This window comes from Chiloscyllium plagiosum, unplaced genomic scaffold, assembly GCF_037043375.1.
Source record: "Chiloscyllium plagiosum isolate Xiang-an unplaced genomic scaffold, Cpla_swu_hap1 HiC_scaffold_30, whole genome shotgun sequence".
Lineage (NCBI taxonomy): Eukaryota > Metazoa > Chordata > Chondrichthyes > Orectolobiformes > Hemiscylliidae > Chiloscyllium > Chiloscyllium plagiosum.
Window position 1 is genome coordinate 16931860 of NW_028270168.1, and position 27919 is coordinate 16959778.

General features: G+C 36.9%; 1 protein-coding gene across 2 annotated transcripts; it reads left to right on the forward strand.

Moving 5' to 3' along the window:
• Window positions 1-350: 350 nt before the first annotated feature.
• Window positions 351-27862, forward strand: ak2 (adenylate kinase 2). Of its 2 annotated transcripts, none has more exons than XM_087976777.1 (7): window positions 351-560; window positions 4227-4352; window positions 6533-6643; window positions 11733-11827; window positions 12871-12943; window positions 14383-14578; window positions 18375-20558. In XM_087976777.1, the coding sequence occupies exons 1-7, from the start codon at window positions 462-464 to the stop codon at window positions 18401-18403; spliced, it is 729 nt and encodes a 242-aa protein (XP_087832903.1). In that variant the 5' UTR covers window positions 351-461; the 3' UTR covers window positions 18404-20558. The 2 variants fall into 2 exon arrangements, with proteins under 2 accessions (XP_087832903.1, XP_043573387.1); XM_043717452.2 differs by lacking the exon at window positions 18375-20558 and adding an exon at window positions 27090-27862 and having other exon boundaries at window positions 354-560.
• Window positions 27863-27919: the final 57 nt, after the last annotated feature.

Below are 27919 nucleotides of genomic sequence, written 5' to 3' on the forward strand. Positions count from 1 at the left end.
GGCAATTAGTGTGAAGCAACAGACAAGCAGAATAAATGGAAAGTACACATTTAATAAGTTGATGCTGAATTTTTAACGCAACATCTTCTTGCTCCTGAAGCAACTACCAGAGGGAAGAAAGTTGACAACTGTGGGAACCGCGCCTGCGCAACCACATTTCGTTCCCCCCCCAACTACCATGACTGCACTTGCGCACCCAGTCTTCCAACTGCAATGACTGCGCATGAGTCCTTCGCCTCACCACGACTGCGCCTGCGCATCCGCCACCGGTCTCACCACTACTATGACTGCGCCTGCGTACCCACTGCCCATCTCTCCGCCACAATGACAGCGCTCCCATTTCGCTCCGCACTGAGTCGGCGCGAGGAGCCGGGAGGTAGCGCGAGAGGAAGCAGCAGAAGTGGCGCGTGCGGAGCGGCGTTGGTTCCGGCGTTTCAAAACGAACCGACATCAATCAAAACATGAGTCCAGGAGCTGGCAAGGAACCGAGAGCGAGTCATGTCCAGAAAGGGATCAAGGCCATTCTGCTGGGGCCACCCGGGGCAGGGAAAGGCACACAGGTGAGGGGAATTGTGTCGACTGAGGGACGAGGGGGTCAAGGCATTGGGGAAACAAAAAACGCAGAGCCTGATGAAAAGAAAGGGTTAGGGAGATGTGGAGGGAGGAATGGCTGCAGAGTGAAAAATAGGTCATTAGGCTGAATACCGGAATGATTGATTGAGATCATTTTTCCAAAAAAAAGTAGTTTAATTGTAAAGATTTGTACAGGTATGTTGCATAATGGTTCAAAATTCAGCATATTGAAAGTATATAGTTCTTTCTATATAGCCTATGGCACTTTCAATACAAGAGACATTTGTACATCCCATCGCAATCTACAGCATGAGGCGTTTTACAGTTTCCAGCAGTTATAATCCTTAGGCCTTTCGCCATATTTATGCAAATATAAACTGTCTGCTTTAACATAAATGCAGATTATACAAACAAAATGTTTTTCATAAAGTACTTTTAAGTTAATTAAGTTGATCATATCCCAGTTTCATTGCCAGAATGGTATGTAACTTACATGTTGGTAGAGGAGGGAGAATGCAGTTCTTCTAGCTCCATCGTGGAACATCCATTCATGTGTATCCTAAATTTTAAATTTGGATAAGAAGGACCCTTTTAATTGATTAGATGGCCCATTTAATATTTTTACAATAATAAAAGCATATTTTTCTACTTCAGATTTCTAAATTACTATATTATTTCCCAATTTTCACTGTAAATTGGGATTCCATTTACTAAAATGGCCTTCATGAAAAATTTTTTTGTAGTGTTCAAGCATTCAATAAAGTTCTTAAATTATAGGATTCCTGAATCTTAGATTGAAACTTATGTAGGCAAATTTAAGATTTGTAAAGTTAAAGTTTAAAAAGTAAAATCTTTTAAGCTAAAGTGAGATCTGACCAACTTAATTGCATCATGGTACTTTAAAAATTATGTCTGTATCAATCTGAATTTATGCTAGTCAGAAAGGACAATTTATGTTTTTATGCTTGATGAGGAAAGGCCCAAGGATTTTGACTACTGAAAAATGAATTGTTTTTTCATCAGCCACACCTAGATTGGCTAAATCTTCCTTTTTTGAACATGTGGAGGCATCTCGAACTTGGGCACATAGTTACAGAATAAGTGAACACTCATTTTTAAACGGAACTATGAAGGACTTTCTTCTCCCAAAGGGTGGTGAATGTTTAGAATTCTCAATGCCAACACTAGATGTTAGCCTGAAATGTTGTGGAGTTGGATCATTGAAGAGGAGGTAGATTTTGAAATATCAGGGAATTGACAGCTATGCTAAACTCGATAAAATGTGGCGCTGCTGCCCGAAATATTGACTCTCCTCCTCGAATGCTGCCTGATCTGCTGTGCTTTTCTCCAGTGCCATATTTTATCGACTCCAGCATCTGCAGTCTTCACTATCTCCTAGCTATGCTGAGCTAGCGTGAAAGAGAAGTTGAGGCCTGGAGCCATGGTCTTGTTGAATGGTGGATGCATGTTTGAGAAATTTCTATTTCTATTATTCTTAGACGAATAAGGGCCTCACTTGGGCACCAGGTGGGCAATCCATATGCCACTGTCCAGCAGCTGGTAGATGTGAGGATGGTGAAAATATATTGGTATGCCACCTGTTTCCTTCCTATGTCATTTTACCATCCATCCTACCTCCCAAGCTACTTTCAGAGGGCTAGTTTAAAATATTAGCCTACAGTTTTCATTGGAGCATCCATGCAATACATGCAGCTTCCTCTTTACAAGACTGAGGCTGGATATGGTTTGGAGCATGTGACTGCCCTGAAAGACCCCAAATTTCATGAGAAATTCACTTGAGGATATCCAATCAGAAAAAATTTTAATCCCAAAGATAGAATGGAAGGCAATGGTGAGACAACTGAGACAAAGAATTCCTTGCAAATGAATTTGTAATCTAAAAAGCTGTAACTTCAGGAGCTATCATACTGTGGTGGGGGAACACAGAAATCTTACTGTAATTAATACTGTAAATTGTCAAGTTTAAATCTGAGATCCAAGATGCTGTGAATAAGATTGTAAGTGCCTGATTAAAATAACGCAACTTTGTACATATGCATTGGTTAAGCTACAGCTAATGTGTTTCCAATCTGTGGAAGTTGTGCTTAAGCTAATGGGTTTTCACTTGTAGATGTGTCAGTTATTTAAAAAAAAAATCACCTGTCACAGCTAAAATGGGATAAGTGCCCTGATAATCATGTCCCACTGTTCAAGCCATCACAAACGTATAAAATCCCAATGAAGCGACCAAAATTATCAATTTGTCTGACTGCTTTTGTCCTGAGTAGCAATTAACCACATTTCTTCAATAACACAAAAAAATTCATTTATTGTTTACTTAGCAAGAACAGTGAAAAAACATTTTTAATTTATGCAAACTTAAACTGTACTCTTTCAAAAACACAATTACAATTAGGAAACAGAAGGTAGACAGTGTAACACACACTATGGGTAGGAAAAGAATATGGGCAGGGTAAACAAAATTCAAAAGATCAAAAGTCCAGATCACAAAGTGCGTCAGTTATTTTTCTTTTAGTCGTTTTGATATTTGCAATGATGACACACTTGTCAGTTTTCGATTTGTTGGTCACTTGTGGAGGGGGATGGGTAGAGAGAGAGAGAGATTGATGCTTTCTATCTCGAGGTTTCTGAATGTCTCTTCTGCTCTGCTGCTCTTGGCACTAAACAGTATTTTAACACTTTGACGTTCAACCAGACAACTGCTGTCATGTAGAATTCTCCATCATTCACATAACTCTATATGTGAACCTCACCAATTGGGTTTCTGCAGTGCCAAAGTGCTGCAATGACTCTTGTTAAAGTCACAAGTGACATTTTGCTTCCATTTTCATAATATTACCCATTTTCACTACAGCCTCCTCCCACTTGCTGTTGCAACCATCATCCTTTCGCAGCTTCAACTATTTTGATGTTCTCCTGGCTGTCCTCCAATCTTGAGCAAGCCTACTATGCTGCTGTCCTTATCTGAAGTTGCATTAAACCTGCTTCTGACCATGGACTCACATCAACATGTGTTCCAGGAAAGCTTCAGTTTCACATACTTTATCCTTTTGTTCAGATCTCTCCACGGTCTTAACATGTAATCTCTTGCAACCTTGCGTGCTTTCTCAATTTCTTTTGCATCATCACCTTTGCCTGCCTCATCCGAAAACTATGAAGTTCCCAATCAAATATTTCCTGCTTCTCCATCTCTTTCCTTTAAAGAATTCTTAAAACCTAACTCTTTGACAAAGATGTTAGTTACTTGTCTCTGTGTGGCTTGGTGTAAAATATTGATTTGGTATAACAACTGTGAAATGTCAAGAGATATTTTTTGTTATGTAAACGGCACTATATAAATTCAAGTTTTTGATGGACTACAGTTTACATAGATAGCAAGGTTTCTTAGTTGCACAGGTGTTTTCAGGGTCTCTGCATGTTGATTAGTGCCAGAATTTCAGAAGTTGCGACTAGAACTTCAGAGGCCCATGCACGAACTTCGGAGGCCCGTGCAGAAGAGAAAAGATTTAGAGGGAACGTAGCTCAGAGGCATAATGTAATGCATTCAATGTCCTAAATTACTCTGAAGTAATTTTGTGGTGTTTCCTAATTATATATAGAGATACCTTAATTACTCTCTCTTCCTCCTTTAGGCTCAAAGGCTTGCAGACCACTACAATGTCTGTCACTTAGCAACAGGTGACATGCTACGAGCAATGGTGGCATCAGGATCAGAATTAGGTCTGAAGTTGAAGAAGACAATGGATGAGGGCCAACTTGTAAGTGGTGTATAATAAATTGATTAACTTTGTTAACTATACTAAATGCTAATACTTTTAGTTTGTGTTCTAAAATTATGTTTGACTTCTAAATGCAATTTAAACTCGTTTATTTCCTGGTATCAAAGTGGTGACGAAACAGCTTAGTGTAAAACCTTATTAATAAAGACCATAAAGCTCTGTCCTTAATATTTCCTTGACTGAATTAGGTGATTTAGCCAAGGAAGAGATGGACAGTGGAGATGCAGTGGCAAAAATATCTCTGGGCAAAGGCAAAGATAAAAAACTCCCCACAGTTGCTACACCTTATGTTAATTTTATGAGGACTCAGTTGAGCTCATGTGATGTACTCTAAAACTGATTGTCAGTTTTGTTATGCATAGAAAATGATCACCGTTGGGCTGTTGTGGTAGTTGTATCCCTATGAGCTAGGTGGGCCTGGGTTCAAGTCCCTCCTGTTACAGAGCTTTGTCATTACACCTCTCTGAACATGTTGATTATAAAATAGATATTATAAAAATCAAAATAGTCACTGGAATGAGTTACCAAAGGGTGCCTGGCACTCAAGATTAGTTCACAGTATTTCATTCTGTTAATCCATGAGGAGACACTAGGTTGTATTTAAAACAAATCATCTAACGGAAGTATCGTTTTTTAAGTAAAGGAACAAAGCGAACAAATTCTGTATTGTTAAAAGACATAGCAATGTTATTAGATAATATTATACTTTGTAACCACTAGCTATTCAAGTTCCCCTGAGCCCACTGGTTGTGGACGTTCTTGAATATATACCAGTAAACATTCTATGCTCCTCCGCTGCTGCCCAGATGTAGATCAAGTCACAAAAGAGGGGCAGATACCAAATCATTCTTCTACATTGTGAAATGTGCTTAGAGAAGCCAATTTAAATTTTATTGAACCTTTCTTTTTCTGCATGATAGTTTACATTTTCAAGATTTGTGCGTGTGTGTATATTGTATAGTGTGTGTGTGATCTACTGTGTACATTGTGCAAGTCATTTCTGCACACAATCATGTTACATACATTTTGTGTTGCAAATGTCCTTGATAGTTTTTGCTATTTTTCCTTCTTGAAGATTTGGCCATTTTTTTAGTTCATGGAAACAGGACACCTTTCAGTACTGTAACGAAATAAGTATCAATATGTGCAAGTTTTAATACCATTGCAGCACTCTCCCTCCTAATAGAGCCAACTTACAAATAGTTTATCCCAAAATGTTTTATTTTTGTCTTAGCTGTGATAGTCATACTGTCAGTTTTATATCTACCCATTCCAGTTCTCAATTCTCCTGACTGTCAATAAGTATTGGCAATTTTAGATTCATCCAATCGTACTTATTTTTATTTGTAAGCTGCACTATAACTTGTTACGGAGGTTTTGCAATGCAATAGCTTACACCCTATATCTGAGACAGCAGCTTTGTGTTTCAGTCCAACTTCAGGACATGATAGTTGCAGAAGATCAATCAGAAAATGACTGAACAGATTGATCATCAACCAAGTCCTTCCATTGTACCTATGGTATATCATAAGAGCAGGAGAGATTCCAGGACAGCCACATTGATGCAAAGTGGTGCCTCTCAAGCTATAACTTCGGAGTAGCAACCTATTCCAGATGAACAAATGAGCAATGGAAACAAATGTAAGCTTGTGCTTTGTCAACCTCATGGGTTTCTATACGAGGGAAACCTTCCCAGTATAAGTACCTTGTTGTCCTAAGGTACTTGTTATCTATTTATCACTGTTAGGACCTTAGAGTGCAGCTTTTGTGACACTAGGCAAGTGTACTATAATACTGCAGTTCAATTGACATTAACTCCATTCTATTACTGTACATATTTTTCAACAACAAAATTTTTCAACAACATAGTTAATTACTCGAAGATTTTTTTTGAAAAGTTCAAAATACCATTTTATGTCTCCCTTCTATATACATTATCTACCTCTCTAGTTAGGGAAATCAGTGTGTGCACTTTTTAAGTATCTTTTTTGATTAAACGTTTGTGGTTGGGAAATTGTGGCAATCATGCTTTCTTTTAATCCCAAAGTTAAGATACTTTCTTCAACAGCTCTCCATTTTAGCTTATGGAATGTTAGAAGGCACTAGAGCTTATTTTATAAAGTTTCATGTCTGTAATTAATTCTTGGTTATTTGTCCAGGTCAGTGATGAGATGGTGGTTGAACTGATTGATAAAAACTTGGACAGTGCAGCCTGCAAAAATGGATTTCTGTTGGACGGATTCCCTCGCACTGTGAATCAGGCACAGATGGTAGGTTAAGCTTTATTAAAATTGTTTGACAGAGTGGAACATGGCCTTGTAGCATCATCAAAAAGCACTGCAATAAAGATATCCAGTTAAATTTGATTCAACTTGACGGTTTTATGAGAAATGTGCAGAGATTTAGTTTATTGCTGTCTTCTTATTTTGAGTTAATGTTGCTTTAGTTCCAAAGAATGTAGGAAATACAACTAAAATTCTTACAAAAAATATAATTAAGAGTTTAAAAATAAATTTATTTCAAGTGAAAGAGGATAATCCAGGAAAGAGTAGGGCCCATTAGTGACCAAGATGGGCAATCTGTGCTTGGAGCCAGAGGACATTGGTAGGGTGTTAAATGAGTAGTTCACATCGGTCTTCACTCTGCAGGAGGAGGATAGGGAAGCAAAATTTAGGAAGAGGAGCTAAGATTTTTGAGCACTTTGTCATAGGGCGTAAGGAGGTATTGGAGTTTTGCTGGCTTTAAGGTTGACAAATCCCCAAGTCCGGATGAGTTGTATCCCAGCTGCTTTGGGAGACAAGGGAAGAAATTGCAGGGGTTCTGAGCTGAATTTTTAATTCCCGTATGGCCACAGAGGAGATAACACAGAAGTAAAGAGCAGCTAATATAGTTTCACTTTTCAAGAAGGGTGGTAGAGATAAACCAGGGAATTACAGATGAGTGAGTCATAGATCAGTAGAAGGGAAATTATTGGAGAATTAATCTCCACTTGGAAAGGCAGGGTTTGATCAGGTATAGCCAGCAATCCTTTCTGAGAGAGAGGTTGTGTGTCACATATTTTATTGAATTTTTAGAGATGACTAGTTGTGTAGATGAAGGTATACAGTTGATGTAATTTTTATGGGTTTTAACAGAGCTTTTGATGAGGTCCGACATGGAAGAGTGATAAGAAGGGGTCCACGGTAATTTGGCATGTTGGATCCAAAATTGGCTTAGTGGTAGAAGACAGAGGGTGATGGTAGAAGGCTGTTTGTATGACTGGAGGCTCTTGTCCAGTGGTGTACTGTTACGACACGGGGTAAACTCTCCTGCTTAATTTAAAACCAGCAACATAGAAAAGAGATATCCCATGCAGTAATCTGTGAAAATTCGAGTGGCCAAGAACTATGTAAAGTAAAAATTAACAACTTTATTTCTTAAAGTATATCAGAGAATGATTAACTAACCACTATTTACAATTTCTTTCTCAAACTTATCGTTTACCTTCCCTTCTATAATTCTAATCTAATAAAACTCCCAATTAAGATTGACAAAACAGCACTTATCTCAAAACCAGGTAGCTGTAGGTTCTTGTCTTTGGATCTTCCTGTATCATCTTTTCTCCTTGGTAGGAATTTCTGTGTCACAGGTTACTGATTGAAAAGGTACTTTTAAGAGATTTTTTTCAAGCAGTCTGCTACATGCTAGGACTTGGCAGTTCTCCTCTCAACTGTTTTTTCCACAGTCTTATACCCCAGAGCATCGGATTGTGTCATTGGCTTTTAAGATTGTCAATGTACTCAGTTTAAACTTTATTGGAAATTGGTATTTTTTCGGGGTATAATTTAAACTGATTAGCTGAATTCAAATTTGTTTTTGTCTCCAGCATTGAACTAATAGAGTTGTTCGAATCAGTGTTACATTGTTGTGTTATTGAGAGCGCTTGGTTCTGTGTCCGGTAGTTTTGCTGCTTTTAACTCTCTTAAAGGTACACTCCTATCTTCACAACAGTACCACAGGGATCATTGCTGTACCCCTGCAGGGGCATGATAAGTAAGTTTGCGGATGACGTAAAGTTTGGCTGGGTGTTTGACTGTGAGGAGGAAAATATTAGGTTACAGAAGGATGTAGAGAGATTGGGCAGATCGGTGGCATATTGAATTTAACCCGGACAACTTTGGAAGATGTAACAGGAAAACTCTCAATGAATAATAGGATAGTAGAATGCTTAGAGGAATCTTCGTTGCTTGTCCGAAGATCCTTAAAGGCAGCAGTTCTAGTTGAGGAAACATGGGACACTTGCCTTTATCAGTTGGGCATAGATTATAAGAGCAGGAAGGTTATCTTGGAGCTGTGTAAGATTTTGTCTCAACTGTAGTACTGTTGGCAGTCCAGCCACAGCACTATAGGAAGAATGTAATTGTACTGGAAGGGGTGCAAAGGAGGTTCACCAGGATTGCCTGGGTTTTAGCAGTTTAGCTATGAAGAGAGACTTGGACAATCTTGGGTTGCTTTCTTTGAAGCAGATAAGACTGAGAGGAGACCTGATTAAGGTGTTTAAAATTGTGGGTCATGGACAGGGTGGATCGATAGCTGCTGTTTCCCTTCCGTGAAGGATCACAAACAAGCATAATTTTAGACTGAAAGGCAGGTGATTTAAAGTGGACTTGAAGGGGCACAAAATATCCACCCAGAGGATGGTGGGAATCTGGAATGTAGTGCCTGAGAGGGTAGTTGAGGCAGGCAAAAAAAATCTTGGATGAGCATGTGAAATATCATAACATTTCAAGGCTATGGGCCAAATGCTGGGAAGTGGCAGTGTAGGTTGAGGGTAGCTTTTTATTGAAGCAGACTCAATGGGCTAAAGGGTCTCTTCCACAATGCATGATTCTCTGATAATAGTGTAGGCAACTATTTTATATATAAGATTTTTTTTGGAGTGAAATTAATTGATTTGGTCACTGTTAACAATCTGGATTTTCAGTATCTTTCTCAAAACTTGGAGCTTATTTAAACATTTTTGAGAAGAAATTTATTTTCAATAGGCTACATATTAGGAAATATAATGTAGCAGTTGAAATCTAGTTCTAACTGGACAGTGCAAACAGCTACCCACAGTTAATCTTGATATCTTTGCACCCAGTGTTTACAAGCATTATCTTCCAATGAGTTTAAAATTGTAGGATGCTAATTTGTATGGGAGAAACAGTCACCATTTGAACAAACTTATTACATTGATAGATAAAATTCATCAATGGACATGTGTACTCAATGAAGGGAGTGTCACATAGAGTAAAAAAAACCCTGCAATATATAAGAAGTTGAAATCATTTTCTTATGGTTAGATTACTTAGTGTGGAAACACGCCCTTCGGCCCAACAAGTCCACACGGATCTGCCGAAGCGTATCCCAACCAGACCCATTCCCCTACGTTTACCCCTTCACCTAACGCTACAGGCAATTTAGCATGGCCAATTCACCTAACCTGCACATTTTTGGAGGAAAAACACGCAGACACTGGGAGAATGTGCAAACTCCACACACAGTCGCCTGAGGCGGGAATTGAACCCGGGTCTTTGGTGCTGCGAGGCAGCAGTGCTAGCCACTGTGCTACCGTGCCACCGTGTGGGAGTGGTAGTTTGAGTATCTAAAATGCTGATGCATAATGAATCATTGATGATAAATCCAAGAAGGCATTTGCCAATTTACAAAGCACAATAATTTAAGGGATTGTTTTGTTAATTGATGACTATTGTGAATGGGGTTTAATGGTAACATACATAACTCTAGGGTTTGGATTATTTAGTGAAGAGAAATTAAGAAAATAAGGCTATGGCCCCTTAACGTATTAAATGAGTTAGTGTTAAATCTAATATTTGAACATTAGTGAACATTAATTAATAGATTGATTTATTATATAGATAGTTTTTGGAAAAACATGTTAGAAAAATCAGACTGGTTCCAACTATTTGCAGATGTCATTCTATTCAGCACCTCAAATGAATTTCATAGTCCATATTCCTTTCATCACGAAGACTGTTTATTGCCATCTCTGTCATGCCATCTATCTCCTACCCAACCTCACCTGTCACTGAAACCCAAGCGACCTTGTCACCTCCAGTTTTGACTGTTCCACTGCTCTCCTGGTTCCTAGTGCATTGATCCCATCTCTTCAGCTCGCTGTTGGCTACCATGACTTTAACCATCTAGGCTTCACATCCTTTAATTTACATTCTGGACCTTCTGTCTTTTCACCAACCAATTTTCCTTTTCTGGGAAAAAGAAATGGTTTTGGTCACTCCTCCTGAAATCCTTTGGTTGTTATACTCTGATTGCATCTCTATGAAATGCTTTTGGACATTTCCCTACATTAAAGGTACTATATAAACTTTAGTTGTTGTGCAAACTTTGTACCGTACCCATGCTTCAGACTGTACAATGTGGGTTTGCCCTATGTGGGTTGGTTTGTAACAAAGTACTGAAATAACAAAGCATGCTTATTACAACAGAAAGTGATGAAGCACATTAGGCATTAATTAGGTATTAATCAATTTGTTTCCAATTTATTGGCTTGTATTATAGTATAATTATATTTACCTGTTATGGCATTTTGTTTATTGATTATGCATCAACTGAATTGATTATGGTTGTCCTAATTTTTACTGGAATTGTCTGAGTTCATCTACTTGAATTGTCTTAAGTGTTTTGGGAGGTGGCTGGGGGGGTGGGAGGGGAATGAGGAGAATGGTGGAGTGCAGTAGTGGCAATGCCCTAGTAGTGTTATCATTGGACTGTTAATCCAGAGACCCTGGTAATGTTCTGGGGATCCAGGTTTGAATCCTACCGTTGCAGATGGTGGAATTTAAATTCAATGAAAAATCTGGAATTAAGAGTTTAATCATGACCATGAATCCATGAACCCATCTAGATTACCAACGCCATTTAGGGAGGGAAACTGCCATCCTTACCTGGTCTGGCGTATGTGTGACGACACCCACAGCAATGTGGTTCACTCTTAACTATCCTCTGGGATGGGCACTAAATACTGGCCTAGCCAGTGGCACTCTCTTCCTGTGAATAATGTTTTTAAAAAAGTCACCTAAATGATCTACTGATGAATGGATGTCAGACGATTCCTCACAGTAAATAGAAAATTAATAGAAGTTGGGAAGGGAGTAAACATCTTATTCCAGGACTACCATCATAGAAGTCATTTGTGTTGTATTCATTCAGATTGAGGTCTGGTGGAGAGTCAGTAGCCAGTAGGTGGAATATTAATTAACAGATTTTAAGTAGTGTTTTTGTACTGTCTGTCTTTTAAACTATGACATTGGCATGTTAACTTTTGCAATATTTGAATATACTTTGCTCTTCTCATAGTTTGATCAACAATTGGAAAAGCGATCTGAAAAATTGGACTCTGTGGTAGAGCTTAAGATTCAAGATGACTTGCTGATAAGCAGAATCTGTGGCAGGTAATAATTTTTTACTTGTTCATTGACAGGTTTGTTGCGTGATTTGTTTTACTCGATTAGCTGCAATTTGGATGATAGTTGGATTTTCACAATTACTTAACAAATTCAGCAAACACTGTTTTTAACTCTACCCTCTTTTTAGCCTACTGTACAAAGCCAATTCTAGTGTCCCATTTGGGAATGTTAAAGGATCCATTAGTTGCAGCTGTTTCCTTTGCTGACCATGGCTATCACCAGTAGGTCCACCTTATTAAGTTTGCACTACTGTCAGTTCCAAACATTACTCCACAGGATCATAGTGCCTGTCTTTCTCTCTTTATCATGTTATGGCAGACAGTATAGAAGTAAAATTTAGTGGGGAGGAGTGGATTTCATGTGACAAAATTTTGCTTTTGTAAAAAATAAGTTTCTAAGACTAAATTTTAGTCAAAAAATAAGAGTTCAACTTTTACAAAGTTTATACAGAGCAAGGAATTATCATTTGAATGTGTATAAGAATTAGCAACCAGAATTAAGCAGTATATGTGTCCATTAAATTTTTGGGGTGTGTTAATACAAAAAAGCTTAAGATTTTTAAAGGAGCTACCATACTTTATATCTCAATTCAGATCAAGAATGTCTGTCTAATGGATACATGCAGCCTGCATTGAACTTGAATTGAAATAAGAGTCTTTGGTTGATAAAAGTATTACTACTTTGTACCTTATTCAATTTAGCACCCCTGTTCCATTGGAGAACCTAATAGTGTTGAACCGTTTAGCTATGAAGAGAAACTGGATAAGTTTGGGTTGCTTTCTCTGAAGCAGAGAAAACTGAGGGGACCTAATTAAGGTGTATAAGATAGCGGGGCATGGACAGGGTGGATAGAAAGCAGTTGTTCATTAAGCCTACTTAATGTTACCAAACTATTAAATGTAATTTGAGATTAAGTATTTGCTCTCCAGCAAAAAGACTAGTTTTTTAATGAATGTAAAATGCCAAATGCTAACTGTATTGAGTTTTATGAGTAGAATTTTGTTGTGCAACCATTTGTTTTTTCACAGACTGATTCACCAGGCCAGTGGACGCACTTATCATGAATTGTACAACCCACCTAAAGTGCCAATGAAAGATGATGTATGTATCAAAATGGTCATGATTGGTTGTACACTATTCTTAGTATTAGGCAAAATAAATTATACATGAGTTATTTCAAATTATGTATTCTGACGTATAAAAATGTTTCTCAAAATTAAAAATTTTTATGTGCATCTTACTGGTGTAAAATGAGAGTGCAGCAATCTCACAGTCTACAGACTCAGCAGGTCTTCAAAACAAATATGTTCAAATAAAGGAAATAAATTTTCGAGCATTAATGGGTGTAGTTATCTCAGTTGGCTTCTGACTCACTTGCAATTAACAAATTCTTTGTTTGTAGATACAATAAAACTAGTTTAATAGTATCTTTGTGGTTGCCTTCAGGTATCTAATGCTTGGGCTTCTTAAGTGTATATTCATCAGATTAAAATGGGGCTTTGTGTAGGAGTGTACTCATTTTGATGTACCCCTTCAACAGCTTATTCCATTGCTTTGAGAAGCTGTGTAGATATAGAGGTGGGTAGAGGGGCACTTCCCACTCCAAACTCAACAGGCTTAAAATTCAGAATTAGTTTAAAATCCTCTACTTGCAAAACTACATCCACAATGTATGCCCCTAATATAACTTCTTCCAAAGAGATTGGGGACTGTTGCCTGTTCCTGCTTTTATTTTGCGAGGTATTAAGAAAAATAAATCTAAATATCTCAGACTTGTAACCTCTGCCAAAAATTACTTGTGTAAGCTTAGATAATAAAATTCCTTTACTCCAAACATCCTTCCATACAATTCATGGAAGGTTCTTGACAGTTAAATAAATCTTGCATCAGTTTCAGTATTGAAGATCGACTAAGTGTTGCACCTTGTTATTTTTGTACCTGGGTGATGGCAAGTTAAAAGCCTGCATTAAAAAAAATCAGCCCACTGTATTGACTTTTAGCTACTAGCCATGAATTTTCATTTATAACACTGGCTTCATAGTCTGGGTGGAAGGCTGTTTCTGGAAAACCTTTCAGAATGTAAGGACTCAAAAACTTTTTCTATAAATATAGTGGTAACATTATTTCTTTTCAACCCTGGGCAATATTGTGCTGACAAAGTCTCATTTCAATTTGTATGAAGCAAGTTTTCCCTTGTGGGTGTAACTTCTGCAGAGTATGAAAATAACTGATAAAATCAAAAGATTGTAATGGGTGTTCTCTAAACAATCCAGTTCCTTTGTGTATAAATTGGAAGTGACCTGCAATTGACTGCATGAAGGAAGAGATTTTAAAGGCAAACATATGCTTCGATTAATGTCTCCAAATTTTTTCAAGTTTGTATTTTTTACTGGCGTGTAGATTGTGATGGACAAATTGTTGTCTCTCACCCCAAATTGTGTATGCGTGCTACTATATTAGAAGAATTATCTTTGAGTGTTCTGAGATTCATTTTGTGCAATGTGGTTACTACTTAATATATTGTTTGTTTCTATTCGAAGGTAACCGGTGAACCTTTGCTAAAACGTTCAGATGACAATGAAGAAACATTAAAATCTCGTCTTTCTGCTTACCACACCCAAACCAAACCCCTCATTACATATTACCAAAAGAAAGGGCTCCTTACAGCTGTTGATGCCACACAGCCTCCTGATGTTGTTTTTTCTACTATTCTAGCTGCATTCAGTGGAGCTGCATGTAAGGACCTGGTTATGTTTGTTTGATTTGTTTATATGCTGCCAGATTTAATTTAATCTACTGCATTATTTACAGGTAATTTCTAATCTTAAGTTTTATTTTGGGTAATGTGATCATGACAGTTGTTAAGAGGTAATTTGGAAGGATGAAGAAACTCATCCCCTTGACTTTAGCTTTATTATCACTACATTTTCAAAAATATTTAAAAGAAATATCTATCAAAAAGCGCTAAAGATTGCATTTGGTACCTCAGCAAGTCTGGTTGTTGCAGCCTATCATTTTCACTTGTTGCTATTTTAACAAGGTCTCTGATGTTGAAATAGCTTGATTTGCCAGTTGGTCAATTCAGATCCAGTTTTTCTGATTCAAAGCCAGTCTTTCCAAATGAAACTGGTTAATCTGTAATTTCTAGTTGGTGCTTCAACTTCCATAAAAGAATCATAACGTTTAATGCATTCTGAGTTTAAAATGTAGCTAAAATGTAAAAGTGATTTACTATCAAATTTAACAAGCTGTGTTCTCTCTGTGGTCAAATGCAATTGACAACATTGCATTTAGTCTGCATTACACTGTCTAATCTGATTTGACAACATTTGAGTGCACATGTTAAAAAGAAATCATTTTTCAAGTAAGTAGTGGATTGGGAATTCATTTACAGGAATTAATCAATTCAGTGTGTCAGATCGCAAATTGTCTTAAGTTATGGTATCCTCTGCATCTGTCAGTTTGAATTGAAAATGGATCATTCTGGTTTAGTTATTCTAAACGTTAAATTAGAAATTAGTTATTCCTTGGGGGAAATAGTATTTGATACTACATTATTAAATGGAATCATTAATGTTCTGTGAAAAATTCAGCTCAGTAAATTTTAAAATGTATAAAATCAACATCTAAACCTATTAACCTGTCAAAATTATGATGTTTATTTCTGTTGCCTTTTTCTGTTTCCTGTTTGGGTTATCTCAGAGGTCAGAATTTCCCAACAATGAGCTGCCCTCTTTTCTCCTTTGATAACTGGCACTATTCTTTGACTGTTTACAGACTTATAAAATTTATTTCACTTTAAATAACATTTCTGAATGAAAAATCTATCATGCTGCAAACTAATACTCTTTATTTCTGTCAAGGATTTTTACTTTGAATATCTATGCCTATTCCTCAGCACACTGATCTCTTGTTTTTCTGCCCTTAAACATTTTGCTTCTGAGAATTATGGATAACTGGTGGCCTACAAAGTCAGCATAATATACTGATCAGAAAAAATAAACCTTTTTATAGTAACTAAATGAATGAAATGGTGAGTACAACTTACTGCTGAAAATGGGTTTATTTTCGTTTGAAGTGCTAAGAAACAACTATACATTATTAGTTACAAAGTAGATTGCACAGTTGTACAAGGGGGCCTTCGTTCTTCATGTAATGTTGTCTAATGCTATGAAGCAATTGTCCAAAGTAAAATTAATGAAAATTAGGATTACTTCTATTTCAAAAAGCAGTAGGATATCCTTTTCTCATTCTGTGAGGGTCAATGAAAGTGTGTCTAGGATTTAAAATTAGTATTCTACAATTCATCATCATGTATTTTATAATTATGTAGTTGCACCTGAGTTTCTACTGACTAGACTAGCTCTTGATTGTCCCATGGTGTGTTGCTAATGATTGACCTATAGGCCTTTTGATTTGTTTTAAATGTTCTTTCAAAGCCCAGTGAATATTTTCATAGTTGTTTTAAGTTTTGTATTTCTAAGAAAACTTTGAAGTGAATGTAATGGCAGGCCATTTCAGTTTTGTATTGTTTGAGATGCCACTTACTCACATTTCTAATTTGTTTATAATTTGTTTGCACTTTTATAGACTGAATCCAGAAGTAATCAATTTTTTAAAAACTGGTAAAACAAGCAGGCTTTCAGCAAATGTGGAGAGAGATTCAGGGGGAACGTTCAATTTGATTAGCCCTATATCAAAGCTTGAAAAATATTATTGACATAGCAAGTTTTAAACAAGTGCCGAAGTGAATATGAGGGAAAGAATAAAGCAAGATAAATTGAATGATAAACAGGTTGATGGATTGGTACTAGGCAAAAAGATGATAATGGGGGAATTAAACACGTTGGATCTGGTGTAGGTGTAACGAGGAATAGCAAAATTAATAACCAAGGCTGCCATTCAGAACAGTGGGGGAGAGGTTAGGATCTAAAATGGTTGAACTTGTTGTTGAGTCCAGAAGGCTATAAAGTGCCTAATTGAAAGGTGAGTTGCTATTTCTTGAATTTAGTGTTCCTTTGGGGGTATTAGAGGGTGGGGTGGAGAAAAGAGATCAGAGTTGGAAGGACAATTTAAATGACAGATGATCAGAAGCTCAAAATTCTGCTACTGGATTGGGTAGAGAAGTTCTGTAAGTTGGTCATCCAGTCTACATTTAGTCTCTAATGTAGAGGTGACTACATTTGAATAGTGAATACATATTTTACTTGTGCATCTTTCTATTTAATATAACTATTTCAGCTGGTAGGTGGGTTGTGATGCTATTTGTAGGAAGTCATGAGATAAGACAATTGTTACATCTTTGTAGATGTGTGGGGGGATAAAGTGGGAAGGGGAATGGTTTTTGATGTTCAACAGAGTAAACCCAAGAATGGCAGTGTGAACAATTCCTTTAGAATTCTGAAAGAAGTAGGGACCATGGATTTTGTGATGCATCAAGCTAGGGCTGTTAGAACTTGCAGAGGATAATCTATTGTGTGGTTTGTATTGTGGAAAGTGGGGAAATGGAAAAGTGTGTCATATATCTAGGTGGGAGAGGAAAGGGTGAAAGCAGAAGTGCAAGGAAATGTCATGGTTGAGATAGTTGGCACCCATCGTGGAGAGGGATCCTTGGTCAAGGAACATATATCGGTTACTTTGGTACAAAAGGTGGCATTGAGAGACAAAATGCAAGAAGGTGGAAGAAACTAGGAGAATGGAATAGAGTCCTCTCAAGTTGTAGGATGAGACAAAGTGTAGCACAGAGCTGTGGGAATCAATTAATTCAGACAATATGGATTCTGCTTGTCCCCAGAAATGGAGCCAGAGATGTCAAGGAAGAGAAATGTCAGATCAATCCAGACATCTTAAAGCTAGATTCTGAACTGTATACATCACCAATAAATGGTGCAGGTTTCTAACCTGCATTGTGTCCTTCAACCCTGCAAAGTTGGGGCTAAATTGGCTGTGCTGGATGACAGATGGCCATCCTGTTCATAACAAACTGATTGGTATTTCTATCTTTCTCTAAATTTGTTTAACTCTGATCAGGAAGGTCTTTTAAAAAATAGTTTTTAAATCTGTGAACCTGTAACTTGTTAAAAAGCTCTGCTTATCACAGCAATGACACTACCTTTCCAACCAAAACAATATTGTATATATCTTAATGTTTAATAGCAACAGCTCCAATAAGACCTTAAACCAGAGTATGGGATCTGATTGGCCTTCCTAGTAAAGTACTATTTACTTCAATCAAATTTTAATTTCATTTCATGTGGATCCATGAGGGCCTGCCTTGCTCGTACAGTATATTGGAGTGATTGATGCATCAGCCTGTTAATGTGTATTCTGTGTATTACTTCCTAATCGTGCATCTCTTTCTCATATTTGGTATCAAGATACTCAAGTCTCTGCATAAAGATGCAAAATTTAAGGTTTAGATATTTCTCTCTGGTTCAGGTTTACTTATAGTAACGTAGTGATCAAAAATTTTATTTATCATTACTGTGATCTAATAGAATCAGTGAAATAATATGTATTGGATTTTCTTTAGCTGAGAAGTGGAGGCTTGGTCTGTACTGAGCGAGGTGACCTTTGTCTTCTTCCTTACTGGAACTTCCTGGATGATCTACCTCTCAAATTGTCTTCAAGGATTGTATGATTGTTAACAGAATTGAATTTATTTAAGTGCTATTTTCTTTTAAGAAAATTGAGCACTAGAACAAAATAAAAACAGAAAAATAAGTGAAACAAAAAACTGAAGAGAAAACAGCATGTCAAATAATATAACTGGAGATTTTAGAATTATTTGTGCTGTGGATAAATTAATGACAGTTTAATTTCAATGTAGAGAATGATTTTCTGCTGTGGTTCTAGTTTTTATTTTTGTTTCAAATGAAAGCTATTTTCATCCTTTGTTACTTGATTTTGTTTTTGTGACATTAGTCATTAAGTATTTGCAAAATTTATTCCATGGCACATAATGCTAAGTCTCAGATTTTTACTTTTAGGGCTTGTCTGTAATCCTGTTCTGAGAGTCTGGCGTCCACCAGATACCACTATCCCTAAGTAATTTTCTCACCTGCACAATATCTTATTTTTCTGTCCAGCTCTGAGTCTAGTGTCCATTTAAGATCATTACATTGTTTCTGATTCTGGTAGGCTTAAAGGAGAAAAATCACTTTTGGCAGAAATATAAACTTAACTCCTATTTGGAAAGTCTTAAAATCTAAAGTTCTACTTATCTCATTAATGTATCCTGTTCCAAAATTTAGAATTTAATATTTTTGCTGTAATTCAAAGACAAGATTGAGAATTTCTTTTGCTTTGTAAAAGAGTTAAAATAAAAGTGAACCAATGAAGTTCATTCTGGAGTATTCAAATTTATTTAATTGATGTGATTGATTTCATTCTTTCAAGTAGACGTAATTTAACTGCATTTCTAATTAACTTGTGTATAAGTTGAACAGTTATCCTTATCTAGGAATATTTTTGTTTGTATCTTCACTTTAATTGTTTCTACCAGTGGTATTGCTGTTATTTTAGAGCATTCAGATGCATTACAGTAATGATAAATAAAATTTGAAAACAATAAACATGTTTTCTCCCATCTGCTTCATTATTCCCCATATCCTGACATCAATAACTAGTCACCAATCGACAGAATGTTAGACATAAAAATTAGGGATATGGGAAAAACTCACGAGTCCATCCAGCATACTCAAAAGTTGCGTATTTCCTTATAACCTGTTGCATGCTGTTGTTTACACTTTTTTGTATATTGGAGTGATTGATGCATCAGCCCGTTAATGTGTACTCTGTGTATTACTTCCTAATCGTGCATCTCTTTTAATGTATGATCAGTTAAAATTGATTAAATTTTATTAGGTTGTGATTTTGGATTTATTTCAATAACAAAGTAGATTAAGAAGTTAGATATCTAAACTGCTATTACTGAGAGTTGGAAAATGATTGGCATGTCAGGAGCTGGAACATTGCAATATTGGTTAGGTATCTTATATGATTCCCTTATAATTTTACAGCAGTTATCTCTCTCTGAGACTGTTGTCAGACTTGAAATTTGACTGTGTGCTGGAGTGATGTTGGGAAACCTTAGCATAGGTTCACAGAATTAACGCAAGTGTTACACAATATGCATTTTTAGAAACATAGTCTACCATTCTTTATTCTGTTTGCATTCATACCCTCAAAGAAATTGATTGCTAAAAATGTGACTACCAGATCTTTTTAGGGAATGTATAATCAAATCCCTGGAGTGCCATTGATGATTTGAATTAAGTAGTTACCTGGGTTAGTTTGCTAACAGGATCTAAGCTTCTAGTTGACTTTGAATCAATGACACAGGGCTTATCCTTAATGGAGAGTTTATGGATTTCTTCTTAGCCACACTGTTTTCATTCAACTCCCCTGTACAGTCTGCACCCTCTTTATAAAAGAGATGTTTTAATCAACTTGTCTGGACATGCTAAAACAAAACTCTGTAGCAGGTGGAACTTGAATCCAGACCTTCTGAACCAGAGAAGGACAGTGCACACAGGCACCGGTTCAACTACTGTACCATAATTAATGAATTAATACTGATCACCTGTTTACTGTTAACTATGTGAGATAATCATCCATGAGCTGTTTACTAAAATCATTTTACATTAGCATTTATCTTTATTGTCTTGTGTATTAGTAGTTACCAATTGCCAATAAAATTGACCAATATCAGGTATTTATTGGAGGACATTAATGACTACTTTTGTTTCACACGTAGAGTCCACTTGTCAGTTTTAGGGCCATAAAACTTGGGAGCAAGAGTGGGCTGTTTGGCCCTTTGAGCCTGCTCTGCCTTTGGACAAAATAATTGCTTATCTGTTTGTGGTTTCAATTTCTGCCCTTCCTATAATTCTTGTCTCCTTTCTCTACAAAAATATGTCAAATTGGAATCATAGAGTAATAGAGCACAGAAACTGATCCTTCAGTCCAACTCATCCATGCTGACCAGACATCTCAATCTCAATCTGTCCTAATCCCATTTGCCAGCATATGGCTCATATCACTCTAAACCCTTCCTATTCTTATACCTATCCACATGCCTTTTAAATGTTGTATTTGTGTCTGTCTCCACTACTTGCTCTAGCAGCTGCTGCCATACACACACCACCCTCTGCATGAAAACATTATCCTTCAGGTCTTTTTTAAACTTCTCCCCTCTCATCTTATGTCCTCTAGTTTTGGACGACTCCACCGTAGGAAAAAGACCTTGGATATTCACCTATCCGTGCCCTTCATGATTTTATAAATCTCTATAACCCTCATTTCTTAGAGTTCAATAGGAAGGATGCTTCCTTAGGCTTGAGATTAATGGGGGGCTTGCAATTAGGTTTCAGAATAAGAGACACCCTTTGGGATTGAGGTAAGGAAGAATGTCTTCATGTTTGCCCATGTTTTCTTCAATATATTCCTTCACTGCCTTATGTAGAGAATGCGACAGGTTCACCATCCACTCAATTTCTCATCACTCCTCAATGGCCCACCCATATCCTGAGATGTGACCCCCCTCATTCTAATTTTCCACCAGATGGGAGAAGCATCGTCCTTGCATCCTGTCTGCCCAACTCTGTTTAATATGTTTCAACGATGTCCCCTCATTCTTCTAAACGCCAATGGATACAAACCTGGTCAACCCCAATCCCCTCATGGCAAGCCTGCCATTCCTAGGAATCAGTCTGGTGTTCTTTCCTGTACTCCCTCTCCAACTAGTATCTTCTTCCTTGGATAAGGAGATCAAAACAGGAGATAAGGTGTACTCTCTCTAAAGCCCTGCACAAGCAGCCCTCACCTGTACTCAAATCGTTTTGCAATGAAGGCTAACAAACGTTTGCTTTCCTACCTGGTAGTTGTACCTACACGTTTGTTTTCAATGACTGGTGTGCAAGGGCACCAAGGTCCCTTTATGCATTAATATCCAATTTATCGCCAATTAAACAATACAAAATTGGACAGCTTCATATTTATTTGTATGATACTGCATCTGCCAAGTATTGCCCACTCTCCTAACTTGTCGAAATCACCTTGAAGTTTCTTCATGACCCATAAATCTTTCTTGTTTGTGTTATCAGCAAAATTGGAAATGTATTTAATTTCCTCATCCAAATCATTGAGATTTGTTGTGAATAGCTAGGGCCAGAATGCTGATCCCTGTGTTACCCTACTATTTCCAAAAAGATTTATTTATTCCTACTCTTTTTTTTCTCTGTTTGCTAACCAATTCTCAATCCATACCAATATTTTTATTTCCAATCATTTCACCAGCATTTTTGTTTACTGATGTTAATTTCTTTCAATTATCTTTCTCAATAGAACCTTTGTTTCCCCATTGTGTGGTATGTTAATTCTGTCTTTAGTAAAGGTAAAATGTTTTTTTTTTGAAATGCTGTACTATTTTCTTGTTGTCCACTATCTGTTCTTCTATGTTTCCCTTTGGCAAAGCCATGTTGACTCTGTCTGATCACATCATGATTTTCTCAGTATCCTGCTTTAACCTTCTTGATAATGGATTCTAGCAATTTCCCTCTGACAGATGTTAGGCTAATGGGCCTACCATTTCCTCCCTTTTCTCCCTGCCTTGAATAAAATGTTGCATTAACAATTTTCTAATCTGTTCTACTGTTGTAGAATCTACATAGGACCATACAAATTGGGAGAATGAATAGCTCATTCAACCATTCAAAGCTGCTTATCCAATCTGTTTGCAAGGAATTTTGAAAGTTTAGAACCAGCGAATCTTCTATCTGTACATTGAGGCCAAACACAAAATACCTATTCAACACCTTGACATTTTCTTGTCTTTTGTAATCAGTTCCCCAGCCTCATTCTTTAGAAGATGACCACTAACTTTTTTTTTCTCTTTTGAAGTACTTGTAGAAACATTTACTATTTGTTTTGATATGATCAGATCCTGTCTCTTACACTATATTTATTTCTCTTATTTTGTTCTTTGGTTCTTAAAATCTGACCGAGCATTATTTTCTTTCTAAATTTGTACAGTGTTTCTTTCAGTTTGATACTGGTCAGAGTATTGAGAACAGGAGTTGGGAGGTCGTGTTGCGGCTGTAAAGGACATTGGTTAGGCCACTGTTGGAATATTGCGTGCAATTCTGGTCTCCTTCCTATCGGAAAGATGTTGTGAAACCTGAAAGGGTTCAGAAAGGATTTACAAGGATGTTGCCAAGGTTGGAGGATCTGAGCTATAGGGAGAGGCTGAACAGGCTGGGACTGTTTTCCCTGGAGCGTCAGAGGCTGAGGGGTGACCTTGTAGAGGTTTATAGAATTGAGGGGCATGGATAGGATAAATAGGCAACATCTTTTCCCTAGGGTCAGGGAGTCCAGAACTAGAGGGCATAGGTTTAGGGTGAGAGGGGAAAGATATAAAAGAGACCTAAGGGGCAACGTTTTCACACAGAGGGTGGTACGTGTATGGAATGAGCTGCCAGAGGAAGTGGTGGAAGCTGGTACAATTGCAACATTTAAGAGGCATTTGGATGGGTATATGAATAGGAAGGGTTTGGAGGGATATGGGCCAGGTGCTGGCAGGTGGGACTAGATTGGGTTGGGATATTGGTCGGCATGGACGGGTTAGACCAAAGGGTCTGTTTCCATGTTGTACATCTCTGTGACTCTACAATCAGCCATGGAGAATGCATTCTTCTCATGACTCCTTTCCATATCTCCTTAAACATTTTTCACTGCATTTTTATTGTCCTACCTTTTCATTTAGTTTCCAACTTCTCTTTTGCTGGTTCTGCTTTTATCTCCTTACCACATTTTTATTCAGGTTTAAAGCACTTGTCATAGACCTACACTTCTCTTAAAATGGAATGTAATCTTTTGGAAATGTTAAATGTACTTCAATATTCAGGTCCCAGTTTTGGTCACCCTGCCACTGTTATCTCAGTAATGGCTATTGGATAATATATAGAAACTTTAGTTATGAGGGTAGATTGAAGATGTTGGGACTACTCTTACAGAGAAGAACATTAGGAGGCAATTTCCAGAGGCTTTCAAAATCATGACTGGGGTGGACAGAGTAGGTGGGAAGAAATTGTTCCTGCTTGTAAAAGAAGAAAGAACAAAAGAACATAGATTTAAAGTAATTTTCAAAAGAAGCAAGGGTGTTATGAGAAAAATCTTTTTCACTCAGCAAGTAGTTAAGATATAGAATGCACTGCCTGAAAATGTGATAGAGGTGAGTTCAGTTAAGGCATTCAAAAGGGCACTGTACAATTTGGTTATAAATAATGTGCAAATGTATCAGGGAGGAGAAAGCAGGAGCTTGGCAATAGGTAGTAATGCTCATTTAAAGATCCGGGGCAAGCATGATATACTGAATGGCCCCCTACTTAAGACTTCTGTAGTTTATTTTTATCTAATAGCAATTTATTCATTTTACAAATCCACACACACAGATACAGAGCCTTTCATTCTGACTCTTTACCATAACCTCTGATTTTTCTGCTAGTGCACTATTAATTTTGTATTTTTAGCCTCTCATAAGGGGCATAATTTTAAGGAAGGTTTAGAGACGATTTCAGCGGTAGGTTCTTTACACGGAGTGGTGAGTGCGTGGAATGCACTGCCAGTAATGGCAGTAGAGTCAGATACATTAGGAACATTTAAGCAACTCTTGGATAGGCACTTGGAAGATAGTACAAAGAAGGGTAATTAGGTTAGAAGGCCAGCCCAACATCGAGGGCTGTACTGTTACTGTCACACTTTGGTTATCATTATCTAATTCACTACCCTATTCTCTTACTTCATTGTTTCCTTTTGATCTATCAAATTTCCTGTTTCACGGTCCCTTCCCATCAGTATTTATTTCAAAGTCCTCACTACTGCCCAGTTCTTTGACTTACCAGAACACTGGCCTCAGCACGATTTTGGTGAAGTCTAGCCCGAAATGACAGCTTCCTCTTTATCCAGTGCCCCATAAGTTGAAACCCATTTGTCCCATGCTAGTCTTTGAGGTATGCATTCATTTCTCTAATGTGAATTAGTCTACATTATTTTACTTGTGGCTTAAGACTCAACTTTCTACTTTATCCCCTAACTGTTTGTAATCCCTAAGCAGGACCTCTTGCCTAGTCCTGTTTATGCTGGTGATATCCCATGGCCCAGAGCAACTGGATCTTCCCTTTAACGGTGTAAGTTCTTCTCCAGTTCAGAACTGATGACCCAATCCCTGTCACCGGCAGGCAATACAACCTAGACTCCTGCTGTCAGCTGTGGAGAATGATCTTCCTAACATGCCCCATACGACACCACAGTCCTAATAGCCCTTACTTGAATGGCTTCTTGTACCATGGAACCATGGTGTATTTACAAGCTACCAGAACCTCAAACCTGTTGGACAATTGCAAAACCTGAGACAACTCCACTTCTTGGTCTTATTTATCACACTTCTGTCCTTTCACACATATAGCGCTAGGTTTCTGATCGACATCAATGTTATTCATTTCTCTGTATGCTGAAATATCTCCCTTTTTCTGGACGACCTATGTATTTTAATCTTTAACCCTGGTGCTCTCATTCTATTTCATTCTGTTCTTCCTTTTGATGAATCTTTAATCATTTATTTTCTATTTTAATTTTTTGGATTTATTTTACTTCCATAGTTTTTGGATTTTTCTGTATTAGTACTCTGGTGCTTATTTCAATGCTAACATTTTAGTTTACCATTTAATTGGTCCAGACAAACAGATCTTTTTAATTTTGGCCTATTTCCAACTAAGAAAAGCAATTAAAAGTGTATTTTTCTGCCACTTTCAGATTATTTCCCTATTTCTTCCTTGGGCACTTCAAAACTTTGTGTTCACTTGTTCAAATTCCATTTTGACACTGATGGAGAGTGCAGGTTTTCAGATTTGCAAAAGGACACTGATAATTGTTTCTATGGATGCAAAAATCATTCTATGTTCGAGGCTTCAAAAACGAATATTTCAGTCACTGAGAAAGGTTTTTAGTCTTGTTGTCAAACGCAACATTTATTTTTCTGTTTTGCATCGTGTTAGGAATGGTTTTGCCAACATTACTACTCAGAGATGCTGAAAAAGAGGGTTGTGATGTATCTTAGTAGAAAGGTGATCCAAGCCTGGTCCAATCTGAAAGAGAAATTGAAAAGACAAATTGTATATTGCAGATATATAATGTCTTTCAGAATCTTGATGCAACAAACTACTTTTCAAGTGTATCATTGTTGTAAGGTGGGATTCATTTCAAAAGGCCATACTTTAAAAAAAAAACCCTTCAAAATTTAAATTAAGGCTAACAACAGTAACTAAGAAAAATGATAACGAGAAGTGAGTAAAGTTAATGTTTTAATAAAAATACTCAATCATTGTTCAAGTTTATACGTATACAGCTGTTAGTTTTATACAGGAATAATATTAAATAAATGCAGCGAATGAATTGGAAAGATCAGAAGCAGTGAAGAAAAAGACAAATGGATGCAGACAAAGGACATAATTATAAAAGTCTCGGAAAGCAGTGACAGGTACAGCAGATTTCTTTGAACTAGTGTAATGATAATAGAAGCTATTGCAGTTGATTATATAACTACATCTTGGCATTTTCTTCCATTTCCCCCCTCCCAAAATGATTACCCATTATGCCTTTGTTCAATAATTTCAGTATGGCCTGGTTTCAAAAGACAATTATAGGAAAACTTCTCAGTTTAATATAAACCGTATTTGTCCATTTACAAAGTGAATAGAAATGTCTGAATTGTGCATGTGAATTAATTTTAAAAATAAACCACCTTGTGGAGGATGTTGTGGTGATGTCTGTTTCTTCGAGACAAAAAATAATGTTTTTGTCCTGAAAGCAGAGCCTGTTAGACTGGGGAGGTTGCTTTTCAAAAACAAAAATCTCTGGCTTTTATAGTTAAGAATTTAGTTGACTGAAATAAAGGGGCTAAAACTGGTGTGAAAGTAATATCAATGCAAACTATATGCCGTCAGTAAAAAATATTTGCATATACATGAGTGAACATGTAATAGTACACACAAATGGTATGTAAAAACACAGATAAAAAGTATGGTGTATATGTTGACTTCGATATTACTGTAATGGTTTGTCAACCGTTTCATATGGTTATCTGATTGTGAGCTATCTGATGCATCTCAGCTGATGGTCAAGGACCTAAAATTGTGTCACCGATTTGTTTAAATTAAAATTTACTTAACCCTTTTTTGTCTCATTTCAGCCATCTGAAAATTATGATGCCCGAGACACACTTTTCCCAGCCACCAATGTGCCAACAATCAAGGTTTATTATGTCAAGTTTATATAATGTTGAAGGGGATGGTGGTGGTAGGTTACAGAATGTAGGAGGGGATGTTGGTGGGTTATGAAAGTGCAATTCCATTTTAAAATTCTGGTTTATTATTATTGGGATTTATGAGGGCTTTTCAGCAATCAAACTTTTAAACCATTTTATTTTATTGATCATATAATAGGAAAAGGAAGTATTTGTGGGGGTAGTGCGAAATCTAATTTTGTGTAAAAATCCTGAGCTAATTACTGCCCACTTTTTTTTTTCCTTGCTCTGATAAAAGTGCACACAGTATTACACTTTTTGGGGTCACTGTGTAATGAAGGGCATGACTGTTACTAGTATCAAATGCTTTTCAAAAAGAATATTAGTTATGATTGAACAATAAAGTTAAAATAGTTGCATTGACTCTGGTATTACTAGAGTTTGGTCCAGCTGATTACAGCTCAATTTTAATATTCATGTCAATAAAAAGGATAATTCATCACTGTTATTTTCATTTTATAAATATATTTTTACTAACTTGGAGATGACTATTTTTGAAATGCATAATTCAGAATTGATCAATCATGATGAAATATTGAGTGCAAAGGCAGTTTAACTGCGAGCATAGTTTTAAAATGTGTGCCGAAAGAGATTGGACATTTCAGTCCTTTTCAGTATGAAATCTAGAATTCAATAAATACTAGTGTGACTCAGCATAAGCTTTTCTGTTGAATCTTTTATTAAATTGATTAATGATATGTGTCCACTAAAATATT